Below are 22,246 nucleotides of genomic sequence, written 5' to 3'. Positions count from 1 at the left end.
CCATGGGACAGGGGCTTTTCCTAGGCAGCTCTGGTCCATCTCTTTCCAATGTGCTCTCTCCTGGAGCAGAGCATTCAACCATCCATCCCCTTCCAGGGATCCCGTTTTTGTTTTTTCCAAAATGTGTGTCTTGGAAGCAGCCTGTGAATTCCATCCTGATGGAGCTCTATAGAATTTTGTAGGCTAGGGGCTATAATACTGTTTTCCCTGAAGTGAACCAAAGTGGAAAGCATGTGCTTCCACATATCTGGAGATTTTATCTTCATGCAGTTGCAAGACTTTATCATAATGGGATTGGAAACCTTCTTTTCAATATTTCTAAAATGTCTACGATATTATTAATTATTTATTTTAAGGCTGGCTCCCTACTGATTAGATTATTGAAGAGCTGGAATACCCTGAGTAACAAGGAGTATTCTGGATACAGCTGCATATTCTAAATGTGAGCTGGCTCCTCCAAGAGCCCACTCAGGTGTGGATGTGGTCTGTAGCTCCCTGGTTGTTGAGAGATAAGTAGTTTTGTCTGTTTGTATATCACTCCTGAGCTGGAATGGACTCTCAGAGCCGAACTTGAAATGCCTTGGATGGTGCTGTAGCTGCCAGACTTTATCCATCTACAGGTAAATGAGAGCCCACACAAAATCTACTTTTGTTACTTTTAGAGGTGATCCGATGCTGGCATTATTTGAAAAATGTACAGCTTGCTCCTGTGTGACTTCAAATGTATGATTGTACACCCTCCTTTGAAGTAAATTTTCCAACATTCTCATGGCATCACATATCCTGTAAACTAATCTGAGGTTGAGGAGCTGAATTCTGCTAAACAATTTGTATTTCATCCTTTTTATAAAAAAAATTCTGTGAAGTCCCTTCTTGATGCTTTAATTTTTGCCAGCTATGAAGAGTGCATGACTCACAAGGGAGTTACTTAATGCTGTGTTTGTGTGATTACTTGTGACTTGTGAAATTTTAAACTTGCTTTGCCTGTCTACATGAAGTACTTCCCTATTCCTTCTCCTTTCATGGCTGTGTTGCCTTATTAAAGAAAGGAAAAGGCACTGATTTTATACCTGGCCACTGCTTATTACATGAAAGACCGAAATGCTGCCATACAGTCAAATGTCAAGATTACATCAGAGGTCATCTAAGAAGTGTTCAAATGAAAACAGAGATTTGTATTAAGCTTTTCAGTATGTTATGAAAAATGCAGTAGATACAGAACTTAGATGTGATGCAGACCTTGTATAGTCTTGGTAAATAAATTCTAATTGGATCTTCTCATCTTATTCCAGAGTCTCAACAGTTATATGAGTACCACTCATGGTTTCTGAAGTGTTTTGACATACTTAGCCCACAAGTGATAGTTTTTATTCTTCTTGTGGTTGATTGCTTTCCAAAATGGAGATGTGTTTGTTACTAGTGTATTTTTGTCCAAAAATGGTGTGCTTCATTTCTGCAAGAATCAGGTCCTTCACACATATGCAAATATTTTGGACTGAAGGTCTGTGGTGATGAGTGAGGGAGTGCTGTGCTCTCTGTCTTGCTTTTGGATAATTATGGTGGAGCAGGTACTGGTAGCTGAGTGAATGTCCTCACTCTGCCTCCATCCTTTGATTAGTGACTTCTTGGGACTATTTTCAGTGTAACACCCAGGTATTCAGAAGGTGTCTGTTTGTGGCAAAATGGAATGACCAGAGGACACCCACTGTGCTTCAGATGTGGTCTTGCATAATACTTGTTGCAGAAAAAATCCACATCCTTCATTCCACCCAGAAGCTTTACAAAATAACATCTGTGCATGCAATCACCTGCTCTAATTTGCTTCTGCTGTTGCAATTGGTACAAAGCACAAAGTCACAGTACAGACTCCGTGCAAAACAGAAATAATGGAGCCTTCTGTACTGAATGAAAGAGCTGAATTTGGTCTTTCAGACTATGTTTCTTTTTAATGTGTTCATACCAACTTGGATGATACACTATTAAAATGAGATCTATTAAAGCTGGCTGTCATGTCTCTCTGTCTTCTCTTTTTTATGTTTTTTTTCCAAATCTCATCTTTACTTACTAAATATGCAGCTCAAACAGATTTTTTTGGGAAAGAATTTGGTTATTTTCAAAAATGAGACTTGAAAAACCACATTATTTTGCCTGTGCAGGCATCTTCCTTCCTTTCCCCAACCTACTTTCCTGTGCTTAGTCTGTGGTCTAGAAAGATGGTGATGGCATGATAGAGGAGATTTTGTGTTAAAAACTTTCTTTCCATGTTTAAAGTCTCCTGTAATTTAGTCTTTCCTTGGATGGAGGAGACGTCACGATTCTGCCCATGTTCAGTGAAGGCTTCTACTTGACATTCAGTTATTCTGAAGGACTAACTCAGTGTTGAGCAGGAAGGTGGCTCAAGAAACTGCATTTTGGGAGTACTGAAAAAAGTAGCTAGGTCTGGGAAGGTGCCAGAACTGCGAGAAGCTCTCTGATCCTGTCATGTAGCAGCATTTGTGGCTCCTGTGGAAGGAGTCAAATGTCAAGTGAAGGAGAAGTGGTGGGAGTCAAGGAGCCTGCTGTTGGCAGGGAGGTAAGAAGGGCCTTCTTGTGGTACTGGGGAGAGACTGAGAGCCAGTGGGAGAAATGAGGACAAGGTGAAAAGATGAAGTAACAGAAAACAGCAGGAGAGAACATTCAGGAAGAAGTGGGGACTGGCAACTAATTGGTAGAAGAAACAGAGGAAGAAGGGAGAGAATTTTATCTGCAAGAAAGTGGTGTGCAGCAGGAAAGTAGGAACTGCCCAAATAAAAAACAAGATGAGGGGAAAGTTGGAAGCTGAGCTTGAGTCACAGAGACCAAAGCAGATGAAGATCAGATTGTCTGTGATACATTGAAGGTGAAACAGAGTGGTAAGTCAAGACAAGAGCTATGGGAGTACTGACACTTGGTGGTAAAGAAATCAAAGTTTTAAGTTATAAATACTAAGAAATAACTGAAATCTGAGGAGATGTAGCTCTGTGTGTGGTATGATAAAACAGAGGTGCCCAAAGACAGGGATTGCACTCCTGTCATGGTGGTTCTGCCACTTCTCTGTTTTTCATTGCTAGTGCTTGTTGAGCTTTTCCACAGGCCAGCTCAGCAGCAGAAGCCTGTTGGAGCAGCTAGGAACTTGAATCATCTCACTGCTGCAATTGGAGGCAGAGGAGAGTTAATGGGGGAGTAGTGTGACCTTCCTCATGTGGCAGCAGTGAGTTATTGAATCCCCTGCCACAGGAGAACTGCCCAGGTGAAGAGAAGCAGTTTGAGGGGAGGGACCTGCTGCAGAGGGGAGGCAGGACTGAAGCAGTAACAGATTGGGAAGAAAAAGTCTTGAGAGGGAGAAACTGGCAGAAGAGCAAGCCTGTTAGAAATGTTCCTTCTCAAAATGCCTAGAAGGTCCATGGTTTTTTCAGTCTTTTATTGCTGTCAGAAGAAAATGGTAAAAGCCAAAGGAAATGTAAAGATTTATATGGCAGTAGAACATTAGCATCCATTAGTAAAGTGGAAGAGGTTTTTTCAGTAAGCTTAAAAGCTCTCTTCTGCTGATAGGTCTTGATATAATTTGAGCATCATAAAATTTCTCCCTTATGTAAAGGCCTAGGCAATGTTACATATAGGAAAGTAATGCTTTCTTGAAGCTGTAAAATAAAAAAATAAGAAACATAAGTACTGTCTTAATTTATTGCACTTGCAAGTACACCTCATTGTCTTAATTTTTAGCCAGTGCCTCTGCTTTAGCTAGAATAAGGAATGAACAGTATTAAATAAAGATTTCATTAATATTTTCTCATCATAATTCAGTGTCTTACTGTGCCCTATTCAAATTCTGATCTGAGTAACTGGTAATTTCCATAAGCATTGTGAGTGATCTCCTGTAGGGAGATACTGTTGCATACATACTCTAAAACTTCACTCTGATCTGCATACAGAGAGCTGAAAGATGAGATTTTTAAAAAAAAATTACAATTCTAACCCCAAAAAAGTGAACAAATCACCCTCCCCAAAACCCACTTAGCTAGACTGATCTATAATTGTTAACGGGGCAGAAATAACATGGGCAGAATACAACAGCATGTCGTATTTTTTCTGTATGCTACCAATCTGTAAATAAAAGCCCTGGAGTTGAGTGATACTGCTGAAGAGTGTTGTGGGATGTGTCCTTTGTGACCATTTAGACACAAGGGATCAAATCCGGCCAAGTGGACTCCAGAGGTGCGGTGTCCCATACAGGATATCCATTCTGTGGTATTTCTGAAATTTATCTGTACTAGGAGGAGATTTTGCTTATGTGTTCCACTGCTGAGAATTTATGCATTGGCTTCCTTTAGCAATTTTTGTATAAACTTTTATTTGGCCATAGCTCCCAAGCAAACAATGTACCAGCATCTGGATGCAGATAACCTGATCCAGCCTGTTCAGAGGGGAAATTGTTGTATACCAGTAAAGCATAATCATTATTTTTTTACCTTCTTTAATTTGCAGCAGCATAATTAAAAGATGGATTTGCTTTAGCTGTATTTATTTTATTTTCCCCCTTATTGCAACAGGCTAGGTGAGTTCTTATTTGCATCTATAAAATATGCTTGGGAAAGAAGAAAATGATTTTTGCCTTAAGGGCAGTGCTCACAAACACTCTGAGCTTCCAGGCAAATCTATTTCATGTCCAAAAAAGTTAAAGTTAGGAAACTAATTTGTAGTAAATACTACCAATCAGTATGCAAGCTGCCTATGAATTTTGTAAGAATTATTTCAACAGTTAAAATATTCAGATACTTAATATATATGTTTTATATATCATAGAGTAGAAATGACTAAAATGGCAGATCTCATGTTAATATGGCTCTGGAGTTAATGCACAAATTCTGCAAACACTGAGTTGAAGACCTGATGTTGTGTTACTCTGTCTTGGCAGAAGTTGGAGCTCTCGTTATAGAAGGTATTGCTGTTTATGATTTCAGGGTAAAGCTGTAAACCAAGTGTTCTGAAACCCATTGCTTAAAATTGTGTGGGTTCTCTTTTTGTTTTCTTCTGCTGCAGGTGTGATGGACAGGTAGCAGAAGATTTCAGTGTGCTATCTGGGTATCAGAATGACCGAGTGCTTCCTGCCTCCCACGAGCAGCCCCAGTGAACACCGGCGGGTAGAGCACAGCGGGGGACTCGCTCGTACTCCCAGCTCTGAAGAGATCAGTCCCACAAAATTCCCCGGGTTGTACCGCACCGGGGAGCCCTCGCCGCCTCACGACAGCTTGCATGAGCCTCCAGATATAGTGTCTGATGATGAAAAGGAGCATGGGAAGAAGAAAGGAAAATTTAAGAAAAAAGAAAAAAGAAGTGAGTAGACAACTTCTCTTTTTAGTTCAATGCTTTCAAGTTCTCTTTCCTTTTTTCTCTCTCAAAATTGCTAAGTATTCCCAGTGGGTTCTTTTTAAATGTGTTTCAGTGTGGAGGAAGTTAATTTAGTTTGCTACAAGCAGACTTTGTGGAGCACCTGTTTCTCTTGCAAAAAATCTCCACACCTTAATTTTCTTTTGTTGTGAGATACAGGTGCCAAGCATGTACCCAGAATTACTAATAAATGCATTTATCCAAAACCTTTCATGATGCATTGGTAAATTCTGGCATGGAGTGGTTCTTCATGTTCTAAGTGGAGGTTTTCAAATGTGTTTCCAAATATATCCATTTTTAATCATAGCTGAGGTGCCAGCTAGAATAAAAGTGTATGTCTGATCTGAATTGTACACTTGTGCATTTGGAAGAAGCAGTTTCAACAACTGTAGCCCTTTTCCCATGTGTCTGCCTTCTTCTGTGTTTGCCTTATTCAGTGTACCATCCCACGTTTTCATGTGCACACTGCACCATTATTCGAGCAGTCATAAAATCTCTGTTGTTTTTTTTCTCTAGTTGCTCAGTTTAGTCTGATCACGCAGTTTCCTCCCGCAGTGCCAAAGTATTATTGCAGAGGTCAAAAATGTGGAAACCAACACTGAGATCTGAATTTTCCAGAACTCACTGAGCAAAGGTTAGAAGAAGGTAAAGCTTTGACTACAGAATCCTTTGTCAGTGTATCAGTATCCAGAGTGGAAATTTCTTAAATGCTTACCCATCCTCCAAAACAACAGAACTATTACTTCCCACCTTTAGATTTGAGCAAAAAATTTTCAAAACATGAAATAGTTTTTATTCAAGAAAGTTTTTCTACATATTCTGAAAGAACAAAGCACTTGGAAATACTAAGCTGATACTGAGCACTCTCAATACCAGAATGACTCTTCCTGTCCAAGTCTCTGAAACCTAAATACCACAGCCCAAGTGCTAGTACTTTGTGATATTTGTTTTAGCAAAATCTCAAAATGTCTGAATCTCTGATACAGTGTATCCTGCTGTTTCTTACATGTGGAATTTGGAAGATCAGAAACAGTGAGACAGTATTCTGTTAGAATTAATATGGGCACTATTTGTAATATGCATGCACATATTTAAATAATCACTCCTTAAGAATCTGCTGTCACTGCACTGCTTTTAATCAAACCAGTTTCCTGGAATGCAGGAATTGTTTCTACCACAGTTAAGAAGGGCTATGGCTATTTTAACTAAAAACTGTTTGCCTAAGGAATACTGTAACTCAAAGATGCATCCTCAAGTTTAAACCAATGGTTGAAACAGGTTTTTAGAAAAGTGATTCATTAGTGATTTTCTGTAATGTAAACCATATTGACCTAATACAGATTACTGGATTGGCATTGAAAATTTGGTATTGATTGGTCTAAATTCAGGCTAGCAGTAGTTCCTTTTTTACTGTCCAGCTTTCTGTTGAAGCTCTGTATTGCACACCTCTAAATCTGAAATGGGTAGATGCCAACATTTTTCATCGTATGGATCTCTTTGTGTGGAATTCAGGATGTCTCATGGTGATAGTGTAGCTGGAGTCTGTTGTTTAGGAGGAGAAATGCTGCTTCAGCAAATTCACACGGGTCTGTGCACATTGGCACTGCAACTGTTTTTTTCCACAAGAGATTGCAACACATTTTATAGCGGATTTTATAGCTGATGTAAAGCAATCTCTGTTACTTAAAAGAACCTTTAAAGGTATGAAAAAGTCCTCAAAGAACACAAAAATGTAAAAAATGGGAGGAACAAAATAATATCTTGCAGCACTAATGTAAAGGGCATTCAGCATTTCTTGGCCCTAATATATGTCTGTCATATAATTGCCAGTCAGATAGAAGAGTAATTTACATACCATGCTTTCAGTACATCTCATACACTACAAAAATAATCAATATTGCAAATATACCCTCAACATAGACTTTAACTGTCTAAATTGCAAGTGTACTGTACAGTTGCTTATCATGGTAGATTTTAAGATTTTTCCTTCCAGATTTGGCCTTTGTTATTCCTCCCATCCTTTCGGTTCTTCATTTTATTTCACCTTTTTAATTTTGTTGTATGTCTTCAGATTGTTTCTTTTCATTTTTTCTGGCTACCTGCTTTGGTTTTGAGTAGTGCACAACCTGCCATGATGATGCTGTTTGGGATATAAACAAATATAACTGAACGTGTCAGTGAAAAAAATTGAACATTACATTATGACAGAGTGAGTGTTTATTGAACTTGCAATATTAGTGAATTAATGACAAAGTCATTCTAACACCTGAAACTCTATCTAAATTTAATCCCACAAAATCTTGAGCTATTTTAGTGATACTCTAAATGTAAACTTCAGAAGTGCTTGAAGAGCAGCAGGGAAGGTTAAATACCCCAAAGTTACTCAGTTTGGTTTTTCAGGTAAATAATTTCTGCAAGAGTAATGTATTCTTAGCTTCATTATTATCACCTATATAAAAAAGCATTTTTGTGTGCTAGCAAAATACCCTTTTCCATATTTTTGTATATAGATATAGTTATTTAATGATTTGAATTTTTCATGTTAGTGTCAGTAACCTAATGATACACAGCAATTATTCTGGGAGAAAAGTGCTAAAAATGTTTTGGAGGTAATAGAAAATTCAATTTAATATTGTTTTTTATGTGGAATGTTGGCTACTGGAGAAATGTTTCAGCCACTAATTTTTAGTCTCCCCTCTCTTTTGATAGACTGGGTGTTGGTTGGCTGTAGAGTGAGTTAGATTAGGAGACTTACTAGGGATTAAAAGGAATTTTCTTTTTACTGGCATAGTTTTAAATCACATCTGTTCCCTGACTTAAACAGAACTTGTCCTGTAACAGCAGGAGAGCAAAAATGGATCTGTGTTAAGCAGCAATGGATTATGTGAAACAGCAACCACTGTAATTGATTTTTGAAAATGTTTAACCACCTGTCACTAATCACATGTTGATAAAGCCATAAAATATGCAGTTTCTTGCAGAAGACAAATGTTATGGTAAAATACCTCTGAAGAAGCTCTTCTTCCCATTAGAATTTCTGTAGATAAAGAGTCTGTATGGAGTAGATCTTACTCTGCTTATTCATTTACTTCTGAAGATTGATGCTGATGGGCAGAATGCGTTCAATATACAGCTAGGATTTTTTTTTGTTTACAAGAATCTGGATTTTCTTTGTACAATTCCAAGAAAATGGAGAATTATTAGAATTGTACTAAACTGTCATGTGAAAGGTTAGTAGGATCATCGATATGAACTCTTCTGAAAATTTCAGAGAAAATTTTTGAAAGACAGATCCTTGATGTGTTGGACAGGGCTCCTCTGTGTTCCTTTGGAATGTAGATGAAGACTAAAACCAAACCACTGCTATTGCAAACAAAACATTTTTACTGTCCAGTGTGTGGAGAAGCTCTGAATACAGTTTTCAGATCTACAGACTAAAAGGTTATTAGAATTTTCTACACCTGATAAAGATTAGAGGCTCTTCATATCAGGATTTATCTTTGGGATAAATAGGGTGTGTTGCTGCATCCTGTTCTGCTGACAAATCACTGTATATTTCTATGTACCACTGTGTGTTTATCTAGCAAAGCACCATTTGCAGATAAAGGTCTGCCTTTCAATGCCAGTGATTATTTTAAATCAAAATAAAGTAAGACAAATTTCTTATTTCAGCTTCATTTGCTCTGCTGGCACGGTGCTGCAGAGTAATTAGCATGCAGAATTTGTTTGGGAGTGTTGTGCTGACATCAGTGAATCAAGTGAATATTAAAGACAAACTGATCTAATTGAAAGTTGGATAGTGAGTGTTGGTAGTGTCTGTAAGGTAGAAGTTTCTGTTGATAATAAAAATAGAACCCATCTATTCAAGCTCATTGTGCATTTGTGTGTTTTAGTTTTACTTAGAAATGCTGTACAATCTGATGACAGTCTCTCTGACAAACTGGCATTAGGTAACTCATGCTTGCACTGCACTTCAGTCATATTTGACCTACTAATTCTTTCATATGTAAAAGCCATCCATGTTTTCTTTCAATTAATTAATTACAGATGCTGCAGATTTCCCTGGGGAGCCAAATCAGCTGTAGAGTTGTAATTTACTTTAAAAAAACCCATCAGAGACCCAATGAACAAAATGTCTCTTGCAGTAGGTTTGATAAGTGGTAGTTCTGAATAATGCCACCCTTGGAGTTAACAATAAATACTACAGCATGACTTTAGTGCTTTGTTATGAGAACACAGAAGTATTCCCAAGTATGCAGACTGATAGAGACATTGGACTTGCTGCATGACAAAGATTATAAGCCTGTAAACTAGATTTTTCCAGAATAACACTGGAATTTATTGTTGTTGCTGTTGTTAATAATAATAATAATAATAATAATAATAATAATAATAATAATAATAATAATAATAATAATGGGTTTTTATAATTCTCAGTAAGATAAGGGAACTTCAAGCATTACATTACATGTAATGTAACTTGAAGCATTGCATTTAAAATAACTGCAATGAAGGCATGCTCGTGGAAGGAAGGTCTAACAAAAGGAACTGGCAGATTATGCTGTGTCATTGTGCTGGTGAAATTGGAGTATTTATTACATTAGTACTGTTCTCATTTAGATGGAGGAAAATGTCAGTGGCATAGAGCAGAGTGATGGGAAAATGGGGACTATTAGTACTGGAAGTCTTGAGGAAACAGTAGACAGAAATACCAGTTTACTATACCCTGGGTAATGCTCTTTCCATATTTAAAATTACCTGATTTTTCAAGCACTTTTGGTAATTTTTAACTTTAGTTGTTTATATTTCAATCTATTGTATCACTGGTGAAAGGTACAGCAATTTTATAACCACAAGTATAGTAAAGAAAATCAGGCTATTCTTGAGAGACATGCAAATCCTCTCTTGGGATATTCTGTGTGAATCTGTATTAGTTTATGTTTCTAAACTTTGTTGACTTATGTTACTGAGACAAATTTTAAAAGGCTGGGTTTGTATTTAACTTGCACCTTCATGTCTTCCCATGAATTCAAGAAATACCAGTTTCAGTAATGTTCTCTTGCTGTGTTACATTACCACAGACCTAGGAAGGCACTGGGGTTGTGTTGCAGAGTGCAGTGTTGGGATGTGTGAGCAGTGCTCTCTTGGTGGCACCAACCTCCCAGGCTGCGTTCCAGTGCTGGCACTTGCTGGTGTGCATGTGGGAACCCCACGCTGTGTGACTGGGAGCCGTCACAGCTACCCAGGAGGAAACACTGAGGGCAGATTGTTCCGGGCTCTCTCTGGGGGACACCTGGCTCTCTGTTTGGAAATAACATCTCTGAAGTTCATCTGGAACCTTGGTGCCAGCCCCATCTCATTCTCATAAAACACAGTGAAGATGGGTGCTCCTGTAGCTGGTGGATCCACAGTTGCTTCTGTACCAGAGTGAGATTTGAATCCTTGCCCATGTCTGGATTTAGTTTACAAAAACCAGTAAGTGACATAATGAGTAAGCAGGGAGGAGAAGACCTGGCTGCTGGTTGGCCTTCAGTTAATGTTTGCATTTTTATGTTAAATTCCCCTTCGACAGGAACAGTTCTTACAGTCTTTTTCAGTCTTCTAGGAAAGTGTGTGTTTGGTAGTCCTAGGGAAGAGTATCAGCTGCAAAGACTGAGCTGATTCAACAATTGCAATTATCTTATGGTAGTTCCGTGCTTCAATACATTTCTTATATTTGTTTGACTATTACAAGCTATCTTCTACAGAGCAGTCAAGGAGGCTTCAAAATAGAGACAGTTCTTTTATATGCTGAAAAAATGCTGAGAGACTCTGCAGTCTGGTGTAGTTCAGAATTGGAAGGAGGACAGACTAAATGCCCCCTGGTTCTGCAGATATTCCACTTGGAAAAAATTCAGCTATAGTCTTGTGCGTGATATGCTCGGATATTATCAAGAGGGTAATTTTCCTCTGCCCAAAACTATTCAGGCAGCAGGAGCACTTGGCTGTCAGTGCTGCCTCACTCGAGCAGAGGCTCTGCCTGTGGGTAGTGGAAGAGCCTCAAAGGGCTCCTAATGGGGGCTTGCTGCCCACTGCCTTGGGGGACCTGGCTGGTGCAGATGGCGTGTCCAATGTCACCTTTGTTGACCAGGTTTCAGGCTTACTTTTCTTATATAGGGTACTGGGTATGTAAAATTAGAATTAGTGGACTTGAAAGTTGTGTTGGATTGCATGTTGCTGGGTTTGTTTGTGGGTTGGTTTTTTTTGTTGCTATGTTTGTTGAGGTTTTTTTGTAATCCATCTTTAAAGACTCCTGTGTTCTTGCCTGAAGGTGAGGCAGGGCCAGCTGCAGAGGCGTAGCAACTTAAAAGCACCTGGTGCATGTTTTAGACAGCACTTGGATGTTTGCTGCTGGAGTGGTGTGCTCAGCCCAGGGACTTGTTTGAATCTCTCCCATGTTCTTTTTAAGGCAAATCTGCACTTTCATGGGCAGGTATTGTTCTAGCGTTACTGGAATTGTGTTATTCATCTAGTAAAAAGTAAGTGCTAGTGTTTTTTTGGTTTATGTTTGGGGTGGGATCTTTTGTATTTTATTTGAGGCTGAAACTTTATTAACTTCATACTTGTCTTTAAATTCATAATATTTTGGAAAAGGATTGGGACTTTAAGTGGCTGGAGTTTAGTTTGTTGTTAATTGAAATTTGTTAGACTTCTATGTATGCAGTAGATGATCCTTAACAGCAACTCTTATACTGTTGATTGCAGGAACATAGAGAAGTTGCCAGACAGTTGTTTTTATTTTGCATTTCCTTGACTATTAGATGGGAATCTAGCCTATAAGATGGACATAGCCATTATGAGTAAGTATATAAAGTATTCATTGTTTAGATCGTTCAGGAGCTCTGTGGCTTATCTTTGATATAATTATACAACTTGATTTAATCCTTATCCACTCAAGTGTGTAACTAAAGAAAACCTTCCGACGAGTCAGACGGGCACTGTTTTTTAATTCTTGTTGCTTCTTCCCTCTCCTCCTTACGTGCAACTTCTTGTTGTTGCTGTCTGGAAAGTAAACAGACTGACAGCTGTCCCCTTCCCTTGTCCTGCTTTGCCCAACAGCGGAAGGCTACGCTGCGTTTCAAGAGGACAGTTCCGGTGACGAAGCTGAAAGTCCTTCCAAGTTGAAGCGCTCCAAGGGAATACACGTCTTCAAGAAACCCAGCTTTTCCAAAAAGAAGGAGAAGGATTTTAAAATAAAAGAGAAACCCAAAGATGAAAAACACAAGGAAGAAAAACATAAGGAAGACAAACACAAAGAGAAAAAGTCAAAAGACTTAACTGCAGCAGATGTTGTAAAACAATGGAAAGAGAAGAAGAAAAAGAAAAAGCCAATTCAAGAGACAGAGATACCTCAAGTGGATGTTCCAAGTCACAGACCCGTGTTTGGCATTCCTTTGTCTGACGCAGTAGACAGGACCATGATGTACGATGGCATCCGCCTGCCAGCAGTTTTCCGTGAATGTATAGATTACGTAGAGAAGTATGGCATGAAATGTGAAGGCATCTACAGAGTTTCAGGTACTCTGGCCACCCTGACATCCAGGTTCCTAAGGTCTTCACTTGCAAATTTATTATTTTATCATTTCCAACATCTAGGTACACTGTTTATAGTTCCATTAATTATCCAGAAGGTTAATTAATCAGGTAGTCAAAGTTAAGCAAACTTGTAGGTCTGAAGTACCAGAAAAAATTGGTAATGTCATGGTACTACTTAATGGCAGTAAAAACACACCTGTTTTGGCCTTTTGTCATGGGATGGTAGCAGTGAATAAAATGTGTTAGTATGTTGTATTTTTTCTTCTGCTTTAGAAATATAATGGTAGCTGATAGCAAAAGCAAACATGAGCTATAACCATTTCATTGTTTATGCTTCCCACTAAGTTGCTTTTGCCGGTTAGTCCCATTGTATATTTTTTCCTTGAAAACTTTTCTTTCAGCAAATTTGCTAATAAGCAGAAAATGCAAGTTTCACTAAGGTTAGCAACAGCAGCTAATTAACTGTGGTAGTTGTGTAACACCAGCTTACATAAGTGAAACCTCAGTTTAAGTCATGTTAGACAAAACAGTCCCTTTATTTGTGAGCTGCACCACAAATGCAGCTCCTGTAAGTACTTTGTGGCTACATTGGAGGGGACAAGAACAAGCAAGGAAATTAATTTCAGGAAAAGCATTTTGAATCAAGTTTCCTATTGCTGTAAACCAGTAATGAAATTATTTTCAAGGCTTCGTTAGCTTCTTCATGCTGTCCATCTGCATGGTGTTTGGTGGGCATGCAGAAATACTGCAGCACCTTAAGCAGTTGCTTAGTTCTGCCTAGTGACACATTTTGGTTCCTTGTTTTTTTACTCACAATGTGTTGGGATTTTTCACAGGTGTGTTTTCCTTAATTTCTGCTGTGTCCTTTGTACATGTTCTCCAGTGCAACAGCTCCCTCTTGTGCGTGTAGCGTTGTCTAAATTGAGAGCTCAGAGAGAGCCATGCCTTAGTGGCCTGCAGCTGTTGTGGTGGCTCATTTTGGCCATGAAACTGAGCATGTTTTCCTGGCATTTTCCAGGGGCTGAATGTGCCCAGTTGTGCTCATTGAGTATGAGCCAAGCCAGGGCTGTGCACCAAACTGTTGTAACCCGAGTGGGTGTTTCAGCTGCAAGAATGAAATTTCCCCAAGCTTAGGAAGATTGGAATGTCGCTGAGTTTATACAAACACCTTGTAGAAAATCTTGGCTGGGTTGAGTAATTGTGAACACACTTTTAATCATGTGGTGCCTCAGATCAAGGATCCTGTGTGAGATTCCTCTGCTGAGGAGGGCCAGCTGGAAATCTGGAAACTAAAAAGTGTGGGGTTTGTTTTGACAAAGGAAAGCTGTTATAGGCAGAGCTCATTGCACAGCATCTGAACTAAAAACATATTTGCTGCCTGGGTTAGGGATGGGTAATTGAACAGCCAGAAAGAAGCTTAATGCAAATACACAATTGATCTCGAGTTCCCAGCCTTTCCTCACCCTATTTTATGTTCCTTGATGAAAGGGAATGCTGGCACCAGTTCTGATTCAGAGCTCTGTCAGTGCTTTGGTTTTGCTTCATAGAAATAGTCAGTGCTTTTAGAACCAGTGACCATGTAATTTTGAGTCACGATTTTCACTTTGTTACATGTGCATAACTTTTAAAAGGTCCTTCTCAATTATCTGAAATTGTAAGGAGAGGTCAAATAAAGGCATCTCCAAAAACAAAAATTTAAATATAACTGTTACACATTTACAGTCAAATTTTCTCTTAATTCTCGATCTAACTATTTTAAGGAATAAAATCAAAAGTTGACGAGCTGAAGGCAGCCTATGATCGTGAAGAATCTCCAAACCTGGAGGAATATGAGCCCAACACAGTCGCCAGCTTGCTCAAACAGTACCTGCGGGAACTGCCCGAAAATCTGCTTACCAAAGAGCTCATGCCCCGCTTTGAGGATGCTTGTGGAAAGAGCACAGAAGCTGAGAAAGTTCAGGAGTGCCAGAAGCTGCTCAAAGAGCTGCCAGAGTGTAACCATCTCCTGATTTCATGGCTGATTGTGCATATGGACCATGTTATTGCAAAGGAACTAGAAACAAAAATGAACATCCAGAATATTTCTATAGTGCTCAGCCCTACTGTTCAGGTATGTGCTCCACACTGCAGGGCTTAGAGAGGAACTGCAGCCCAAGAAAGATTTCTTTGTAGGAATTCTTTTGCAGGTGGGAATTGGGTATTGTCTGATACAGTTTAGCTAATTTACAGCTCCTCTTTATGCCTCAGGAACCCAAAATGCTGGGAAAAGGGGAACAAAAGTCTTTCTGCATGTGGGCTTGCATACTGTGGCTCTGATATTTGGGTTATTATCAGAGTATTACAAAGACTGCTGTCTTTCACTTCTGTCATAAGGAGAAGTAATTTAATGTTGATTTGATTCAATAATTCATACAGATACACAATTTCTGTGGGGTTTTGATTAAGTGATAGTTTAGTTAAGATATTGTTGCTTAATTTTAATATCAGGCTAATGAACCCTGTCCTGCACATAGATCTTCCTGGTGCAGTAGTGACTTAGGTAAAATGGCTTTGTTGTCTGCAGCCAAATGGCTGGGGATTAACAACTGACTTGGTTTTCCAGTAAGATTTTGTGGTTTCTGGATTGCTTGATTCCTTAATAGACATCTTGGAAATATTTAATTAAATACAGCTCAGAATTAGTCCTGTGCATGATGAAAACGTGGCATTACTGGGTGTGGATCTTCTAGAGCAACCCCACAAGTTAGAAAAGCCTGACTTTATAATTAGAGTTCAGGTGGAGGCCCAGTAGCAGAAGGGCCAGCTGTTATTCCTGGCTTTTTTGCTGTGCCAGACACCTCTCTAGCTAGGAAAAGAAGTAACAATGAGGGTAAAACAATGCAGGCCCAATCATGTTTTGTTGGTAACTAAATCTTAGCAATTGAAGTGCAGGTAATGACACAACTCTAACATTTGTTTCAGGATAGTTTTTTAAATGTCAGTGGAAGATAAAGTATCAAAGTAAATATACTTGCTTCTGTCTAAGGTTAGAACAAGGAATATAGTGAAAGATACTTTCATACTACCTTTTCCTACTATATTAAGTCATCTGAGAGAGAAGCTGTAGAGAATACTTAAAGGTTGGGGGAAGAGAGAGAAGGTGTAGCCAGCCATCAGGTATAACACAGTAGGCTTGATGTTCCCTCTTACTATCTGTCTTTATGTGAGCACAAAGAGATTGAATGCATTTCTACGTCTATCAGTGATGGAAATAATTCTGGTAGGTTAAGAGATGTGAAGATGCTGAGTTTAGTATGAAAGTGTCTCAGATGCACAGGTAAGAGAAACAGTGATCTCTTGAGGCCAACACTGCATTGTTGAAAGTAAAGATAGTTTTAAATCCAGATTTTAATCTCAAGACACACTGACAGGACTGTGGCTCACAGAAAGGTTTACTGAAGGCTGCTGTTTCTGGAGGACACTGTGCTTTGTAGATAAAGATGATGTGAATAAATCATCTTAACCAATATCCTGTCCTTTTCAGATCAGCAACCGTGTCCTGTACGTGTTTTTTACACATGTTCAAGAGTTCTTTGGAAATGTGACCCTCAAGCAGGTGACAAAACCTCTTCGCTGGTCAAATATGGCAACAATGCCAGCACTTCCAGAAACACAAGAGAGCATCAAAGAAGAAATCAGGCGGCAGGTTGGCAATTACTTGAGTGTTTTTCTGTTTATCTTTGCCCTGGCTTTTATACATTCAGCAGAAAATTCTCCTAAGTTTGTAACATGCACTTTAAGTCCATCACAATTATCCTGTTGGTGAGACCACTGGGAAGAGCTTGATGCTTTCCTTTCCTTTTTCATGTGTGGAAAGTTGTTATGGTCTTGTGATGCTCATAGCTGTGTCACCCATGGAGTGCTTTGCTATGTACTTTGGCTGTGGGAGGAGGGTCAGGGGAGCCCATTAGGGAGGGTGGTTTCTTTAGTACTACTGCTCTTCAGCTGGCTCTGGATCCATGCTGGGCTTGTGTTAACACTTGTTCATGGACATGCCAAGGTTTGAAACCAGAACTCCCAGCCCATTGCCACAAAGCAAGAAAGATCTTCCTTTTCAATCTGCTCTGGTACAATATATTTAAAGATGATTTCTTTGGCAATCTTTCTAGGAGTTCCTTCTGAACTGTTTACACAGAGACTTGCAGGCAGGGATAAAAGACTTATCCAAAGAAGAGAGACTCTGGGAGGTGCAGAGAATCTTAACAGCTCTTAAAAGGAAACTAAGAGAAGCTAAGAGACAGGTGGGTAACTTTCCTCTTCATTGGCCAGACAGCTAAAGCAGGGATCCTAATCCATAACAGTGCAGAGACACCTAGGCAGATCAAAACACCTTTCAGTCTTCTTTGCTGCAGATTTTCTCATTTTAACTTTACATGCCTGATGAGCAATTGTGTTTTCTGCTTAGCTGGCTCTCATAGGGACAGGGAGATCTTCACAGCTGTTCACAAAAAATGTGTATGTGATGAAAACCTTAATGTTTGCTAGGGAACATGCTCATTGCATTGAGTCCTAGAGTACCAAGAGGAATTACTGGAGGACTTGAGGTTAACAAATCTGAGAAGTATTTTTTAAACTATTTTATGTCCCACAGATGGGACAGACCGTGCTCAAAATTTGGAAGACAACTGTGATGGTGGTTCTAAATTTGGAAAATAATGCATTCAAAAAAATATTTTTTAGAGTAAATACACTGACCAGGGAATCTGTCCCTTTAAATGTTGTTTTCTTTCTCTGGCAGGAGTGTGAAACAAAGATTGCACAAGAAATTGCTAGCCTTTCAAAGGAGGATGTCTCCAAAGAAGAAATGAATGAGAATGAAGAAGTTATAAATATTCTGCTTGCACAGGTAGCTGGCAGGCACTTACCTGTTTGCCTGGTAATGGTATTTTATATTTCAGATCTATTAAACACTTCTTTGTCCCTTCTGATGCAGAGGGGACATTGCAGACTCAGAGGGGTCTCTGTGTACATTAAAACCACAAGGCTTTGTTTTAATGGCCAGTGAAGCAGGGAAGGAATGCTGACTGCAGGAGTGAGCCCAGAGCTGAGGAGACTCTTGGTAACAGCAGAAACTGTGAAAGAAAAAAAGTGGCCTTTGTTGTTCATGTACATAGAAAGCACCACTTCCCAGTGTAGCCAGGTTCAGTACTGTTAACTGCTTTCCTGCTGATCAAAGGAAATAAGGCAACTCTTTTGGCTTTTTTGCCTTCTGTTGCTTCCCCCAGTAGCTTTGAAAATGAATATAAGGAGGAAAGTACAGAGGAGAGAAGATCAAAGACATGTAATTCAGTTTTTCTAGTTATTTTACTGGCTGGCCAGAGTTTTCTCCTGTGATTTAAGGAAAGGCAGCCAAACATGCCAGGATTTGGTGTGTCATCTCCACAACTATTCAGTATAGTGATTATCTTGAGGATTTAGAACAGACATTGTTGGGTTTGAACTTTTTATTTGCTTTGAGGTCTTGATGGATCAAAGTTCAAAGCAGACATGCTAACCACTGCCACTGAAAGTATTTCAGAGAACAGCATCATCTCATACTTATTGTATGCTCCTGTAGGAAATAAAGTCAAGGCTTTAAGTGAACTAACTGATCATTGCAGGAGAATGAGATTTTAACAGAACAAGAAGAGCTGCTGGCCATGGAGCAGTTTCTGCGGAGACAGATCGCCTCCGAGAAGGAAGAAATAGATCGGCTCCGAGCAGAAATAGTTGAAATACAAAGGTAAGGGGCCAGCTCACAGCAGAGCCCAGCCAGGACAGCATGCTGGGATTGAAAGTGCATAAATGCCTTGCTGAAAGAATACTCCAGACCACACTTAAAAGCTCACCCAGTGAACATCACAGTTGAAAGCCACTTGTTTTTGTTGAAGTCTTGACAAATTTGAATCTTGCAGGATATTTTCTATTGTTTTAACAATGGAATTATGATCTAAAGGAAACTTGACCCTGTGCACTAAAAAAATCCCCCTGTAAAATCACTGCTTTATTTTTTTTTTATTAATTAAGCTTTGAAAGGGAAGTCTGATTTTGCTCTTTAAACCACTGGCAGATGATTGAGGGGATGAAAGTTAAGTCTCTTGTGTTGCTACAGTTCTGGCAGACTCAAGGAAGCGTTTAAAGTGGAATTTGCCCTTGCTCTTTCAGTCGCCAGCAGCACGGCCGCAGCGAAACCGAGGAATACTCTTCCGAGAGTGAAAGTGAGAGTGAAGATGAGGAGGAGCTGCAGGTCATCCTGGAGGATCTGCAGAGACAGAACGAGGAACTGGAGGTAGGATTTGATTCTTAGCATTCACTGGTTCTCTCCTGTGGTGCTTATGTGATTGCACAGGTGCAAACTGGTTGTGTGCATCAGTTTTGCCCAGGCTTGTGACCCACACGCAGCTTTTAAATCGCTGCTGTGTGCGAGTCCCTGTTGCTGCCTGGGCCAGCAGTGCTAAACAACACCCCTGAGCTACAGCACAGGAACATATTGTCATTCCCTGACATTTGTTTCCCTTCCCTAAAAGATCAAGAACAACCACCTGAACCAAGCGATTCACGAGGAGCGCGAGGCCATCATCGAGCTGCGGGTGCAGCTCCGCCTGCTGCAGCGTGCAAAATCCGAGCAGCAGGGCCAGGAGGAAGAGGAGCCGGAAAAGCGCGGGGGCGTTTCCCAGCAGCAGAGAGACACTGTCCTGGAGACAAAAGCAGCCAAAGAGCAGCCAAAAGCAAGCAAGGAGCAGCAAGTCAAGCCATCCCCAAGTAAAGACAGGAAAGAAACTCCCATTTGATCCGGCTCCTTGGCTATGCACGAAATCAACTGAACTGTGCAAATTACTGTAATTTGAGTCAAACTGCACAACTTATTGGTGGCTGTGTACATTCTGTAAAGAAACTTTTCTTTTAAGCCCTGGAGACTTTTGTCTCTAATACTTGTGGCTTCTACTCATCAGACTCAGGTGAGTTTGGAGAGGCCAGAAGAGTTTTCCAGTTAGTATCAGATTATTTTAAGACTGATTTCCTTCAGGTGATTCAAAATAATTCAGTAACAGTTTTATTTCAAACCAAAATCATTATTTACATTCACTGGAGCAGAATTGGAAGATCTCCTTTTCAGGAAAACAAAACCCACCCACACTTACTAATGATTTGCCTTGTGGATCTGTTCATCCTCATTCACCATTATCTCTGCTTATTAACCTAGTCACTTCTTGCTTGTGCCTTTGATACCTTTCTGATGCAGATTATATACAAGGGAGCTTTAAATTTATTCTGGGTTGGCTGAAACGGTGGGAGACTGTGGGGTATCATGTTTACCTAACATGCCCTTAAGCTTCATTTCTGTTCTGAGATGTACTGAATAAGTGTAAAAACTTGAGAGATGTTATTTATGTCCCCGAACGGTGGAAATGTCCGTGTCCTTTAGCGGTGTAGGTAACTCACTGACTCATCATTAACCACCCTCATCACTCCTGTTTGAGACAGGCCCTGATCACACTGCTGCTGTGTAGCCAAGCGCTTTGTCTTCATCCATTTTAAATGTTTCCATCTCTTGGAAAAAGCCACTGCTTGTAGGCAGGGATGGGAGTGGTCGTGTCTTTGGGACGTATCTGCCTGACCAAGCAATACAGCATTGCCCCTGCACAAATGCCAGGCACTTGGGATTCCAAAGGAGCCCACAGAGCCACGCCAACAGGAGGCACCGGGGGTTCAGCAATCGCCTCCTTTTGTTGGTGTTTAACAAACCAACCACCCCTCCCTGGGACTTGGTTTGGGTTTGGCTGTTTTTAATGCTTCTGCCCTTCAAAATCCTCCACCCACACTGGCATTTAAGGGCCCTTTAATGTTTTGGATACGCTCATTGGACTCAGCCCTCAATCCATAGATAGACAGAAACTCCACAGAGTGCATATAGGCTATCTTATTTTTTAATCTGGATATTTATTTTCAGCACCTGTTGGATGTGGTTTTATTCTTTATCTATTGCACTGTTGTGAATCATTGGCCATGATTTAATTTTTGTACAAATAATGCTTTGATATGTTATAGGAAAAAACAGCATAGTATTTTTTTAAAATTTGGAAAAAAGTTTATAAACACAGAAAATGTGATCAGATTACAAATGTAAACTAAAGCATTCTCCCTTGCCTTCGTTACATGCATTTTATATTTGCTGGCAATATTTAAACTTTTTGTTTGTTTAATTCACACTAATTCCTATTGAATTGTCATGGATTTTTCTAATGTTCTTCAGACAAATCTCTTAATATTGGTTAACTTTTATTTTGTTAGGATTGTATTTATCAAGCAAATAAATTCAACAGCCATTTGAAAGTAGTTTCTCCTTCATCTACTTCATAATGCAGATCACAGTTACTCTTCTCAGGTGGGTGCCTGCAGCTGAGAATTTTCTATGAAAAATTTCTCTTAAGGCCTGAAAGAGGTGGAGCTGTTGCCCGTGCAGCAGCACAGCTCCTGTAAGCAGAAACCAGGTGTCAAAGGACCTGAGAGATGTTTGAATTGTTCTGTGCCTCAGCACAGGTGAGGCTGGGGCTGCGCTCCTGCTCCTCCCTGCCGAGGGCCCTGGCTGCCCCAAGCACCGAAGCAGCTTCCTCACCCCACTGCCTGCAGTGAAAAGGCCACGGAAAGCCTGCAGCTGGCAGCTATGAATCAGTAGCCAAAAAAAGCCAAAGCTAATTTCAAATAAAGTGGAAAGTAACTACAGCACAATAATCTGAGTGTGCTGTTCAGATCACATTATAAACTTCTCAATCCCAAGGCCCACAGAAAAATACCTGAGCAGCCTGGGCACCTACGTGAAGCACATCCATGTCCTAAAGGACCAGGTTATATAAATCAAAGTGTCATTTGAGCTGACTTAAAATGAGCCTCTTTGCAACACCTCAGAGCCTGTGTGTGCCAAGTGCAGCAGCAGCATCTCTGTCAAACCCTTTGGACAAAATACCAGACTGATTTACATTTACTGAAAAGAGGCAGGAACAGCCTCACAACATTATTCCCACTGTTCTGGACTTAACATTTCTGAGTGATTGGCCCTTGGCTTCCTTCTTAAAATCTGAGTACTTCCACTGGAGGTGGCCCAGGTGATGGGATGGGTGACAACGACACACCTGGCTTGTTCTGACACCCCCTTCCAACAGAGGCCCGGAACAGATCGGTCACATCCGACAGTCAGAAGCCCAAGGGATCAGGAAGCACCATATCAACAAATCATTGGGATTCCTGT

General features: G+C 40.0%; 1 protein-coding gene across 6 annotated transcripts in view; it reads left to right on the top strand.

The window, feature by feature from the left end:
• The window catches only part of RALBP1 (ralA binding protein 1), a 32,804-nt gene extending 11,486 nt beyond the window's left edge, over nt 1-21,318 (top strand). For 3 of the 6 annotated variants that reach the window (XM_058825273.1, XM_058825262.1, XM_058825281.1), the window contains exons 2-10: nt 5,059-5,352; nt 12,505-12,963; nt 14,742-15,091; nt 16,505-16,666; nt 17,130-17,261; nt 17,759-17,866; nt 18,621-18,742; nt 19,165-19,288; nt 19,527-21,318. In XM_058825273.1, coding sequence (XP_058681256.1) covers nt 5,109-5,352; nt 12,505-12,963; nt 14,742-15,091; nt 16,505-16,666; nt 17,130-17,261; nt 17,759-17,866; nt 18,621-18,742; nt 19,165-19,288; nt 19,527-19,790 — 1,965 coding nt within the window. In that variant the 5' untranslated portion in view covers nt 5,059-5,108 and the 3' untranslated portion in view covers nt 19,791-21,318. Of the gene's footprint in view, nt 1-4,867; nt 4,958-5,058; nt 5,353-11,801; nt 11,925-12,150; nt 12,246-12,504; nt 12,964-14,741; nt 15,092-16,504; nt 16,667-17,129; nt 17,262-17,758; nt 17,867-18,620; nt 18,743-19,164; nt 19,289-19,526 lie in introns of those variants that run through there. The other 3 variants (XM_058825290.1, XM_058825299.1, XM_058825307.1) reach the window with 3 other exon arrangements.
• Nucleotides 21,319-22,246: the final 928 nt, after the last annotated feature.

This window comes from Ammospiza caudacuta, chromosome 1 (assembly GCF_027887145.1).
Source record: "Ammospiza caudacuta isolate bAmmCau1 chromosome 1, bAmmCau1.pri, whole genome shotgun sequence".
Lineage (NCBI taxonomy): Eukaryota > Metazoa > Chordata > Aves > Passeriformes > Passerellidae > Ammospiza > Ammospiza caudacuta.
This window is presented reverse-complemented; position numbering and strand designations above follow the sequence as displayed.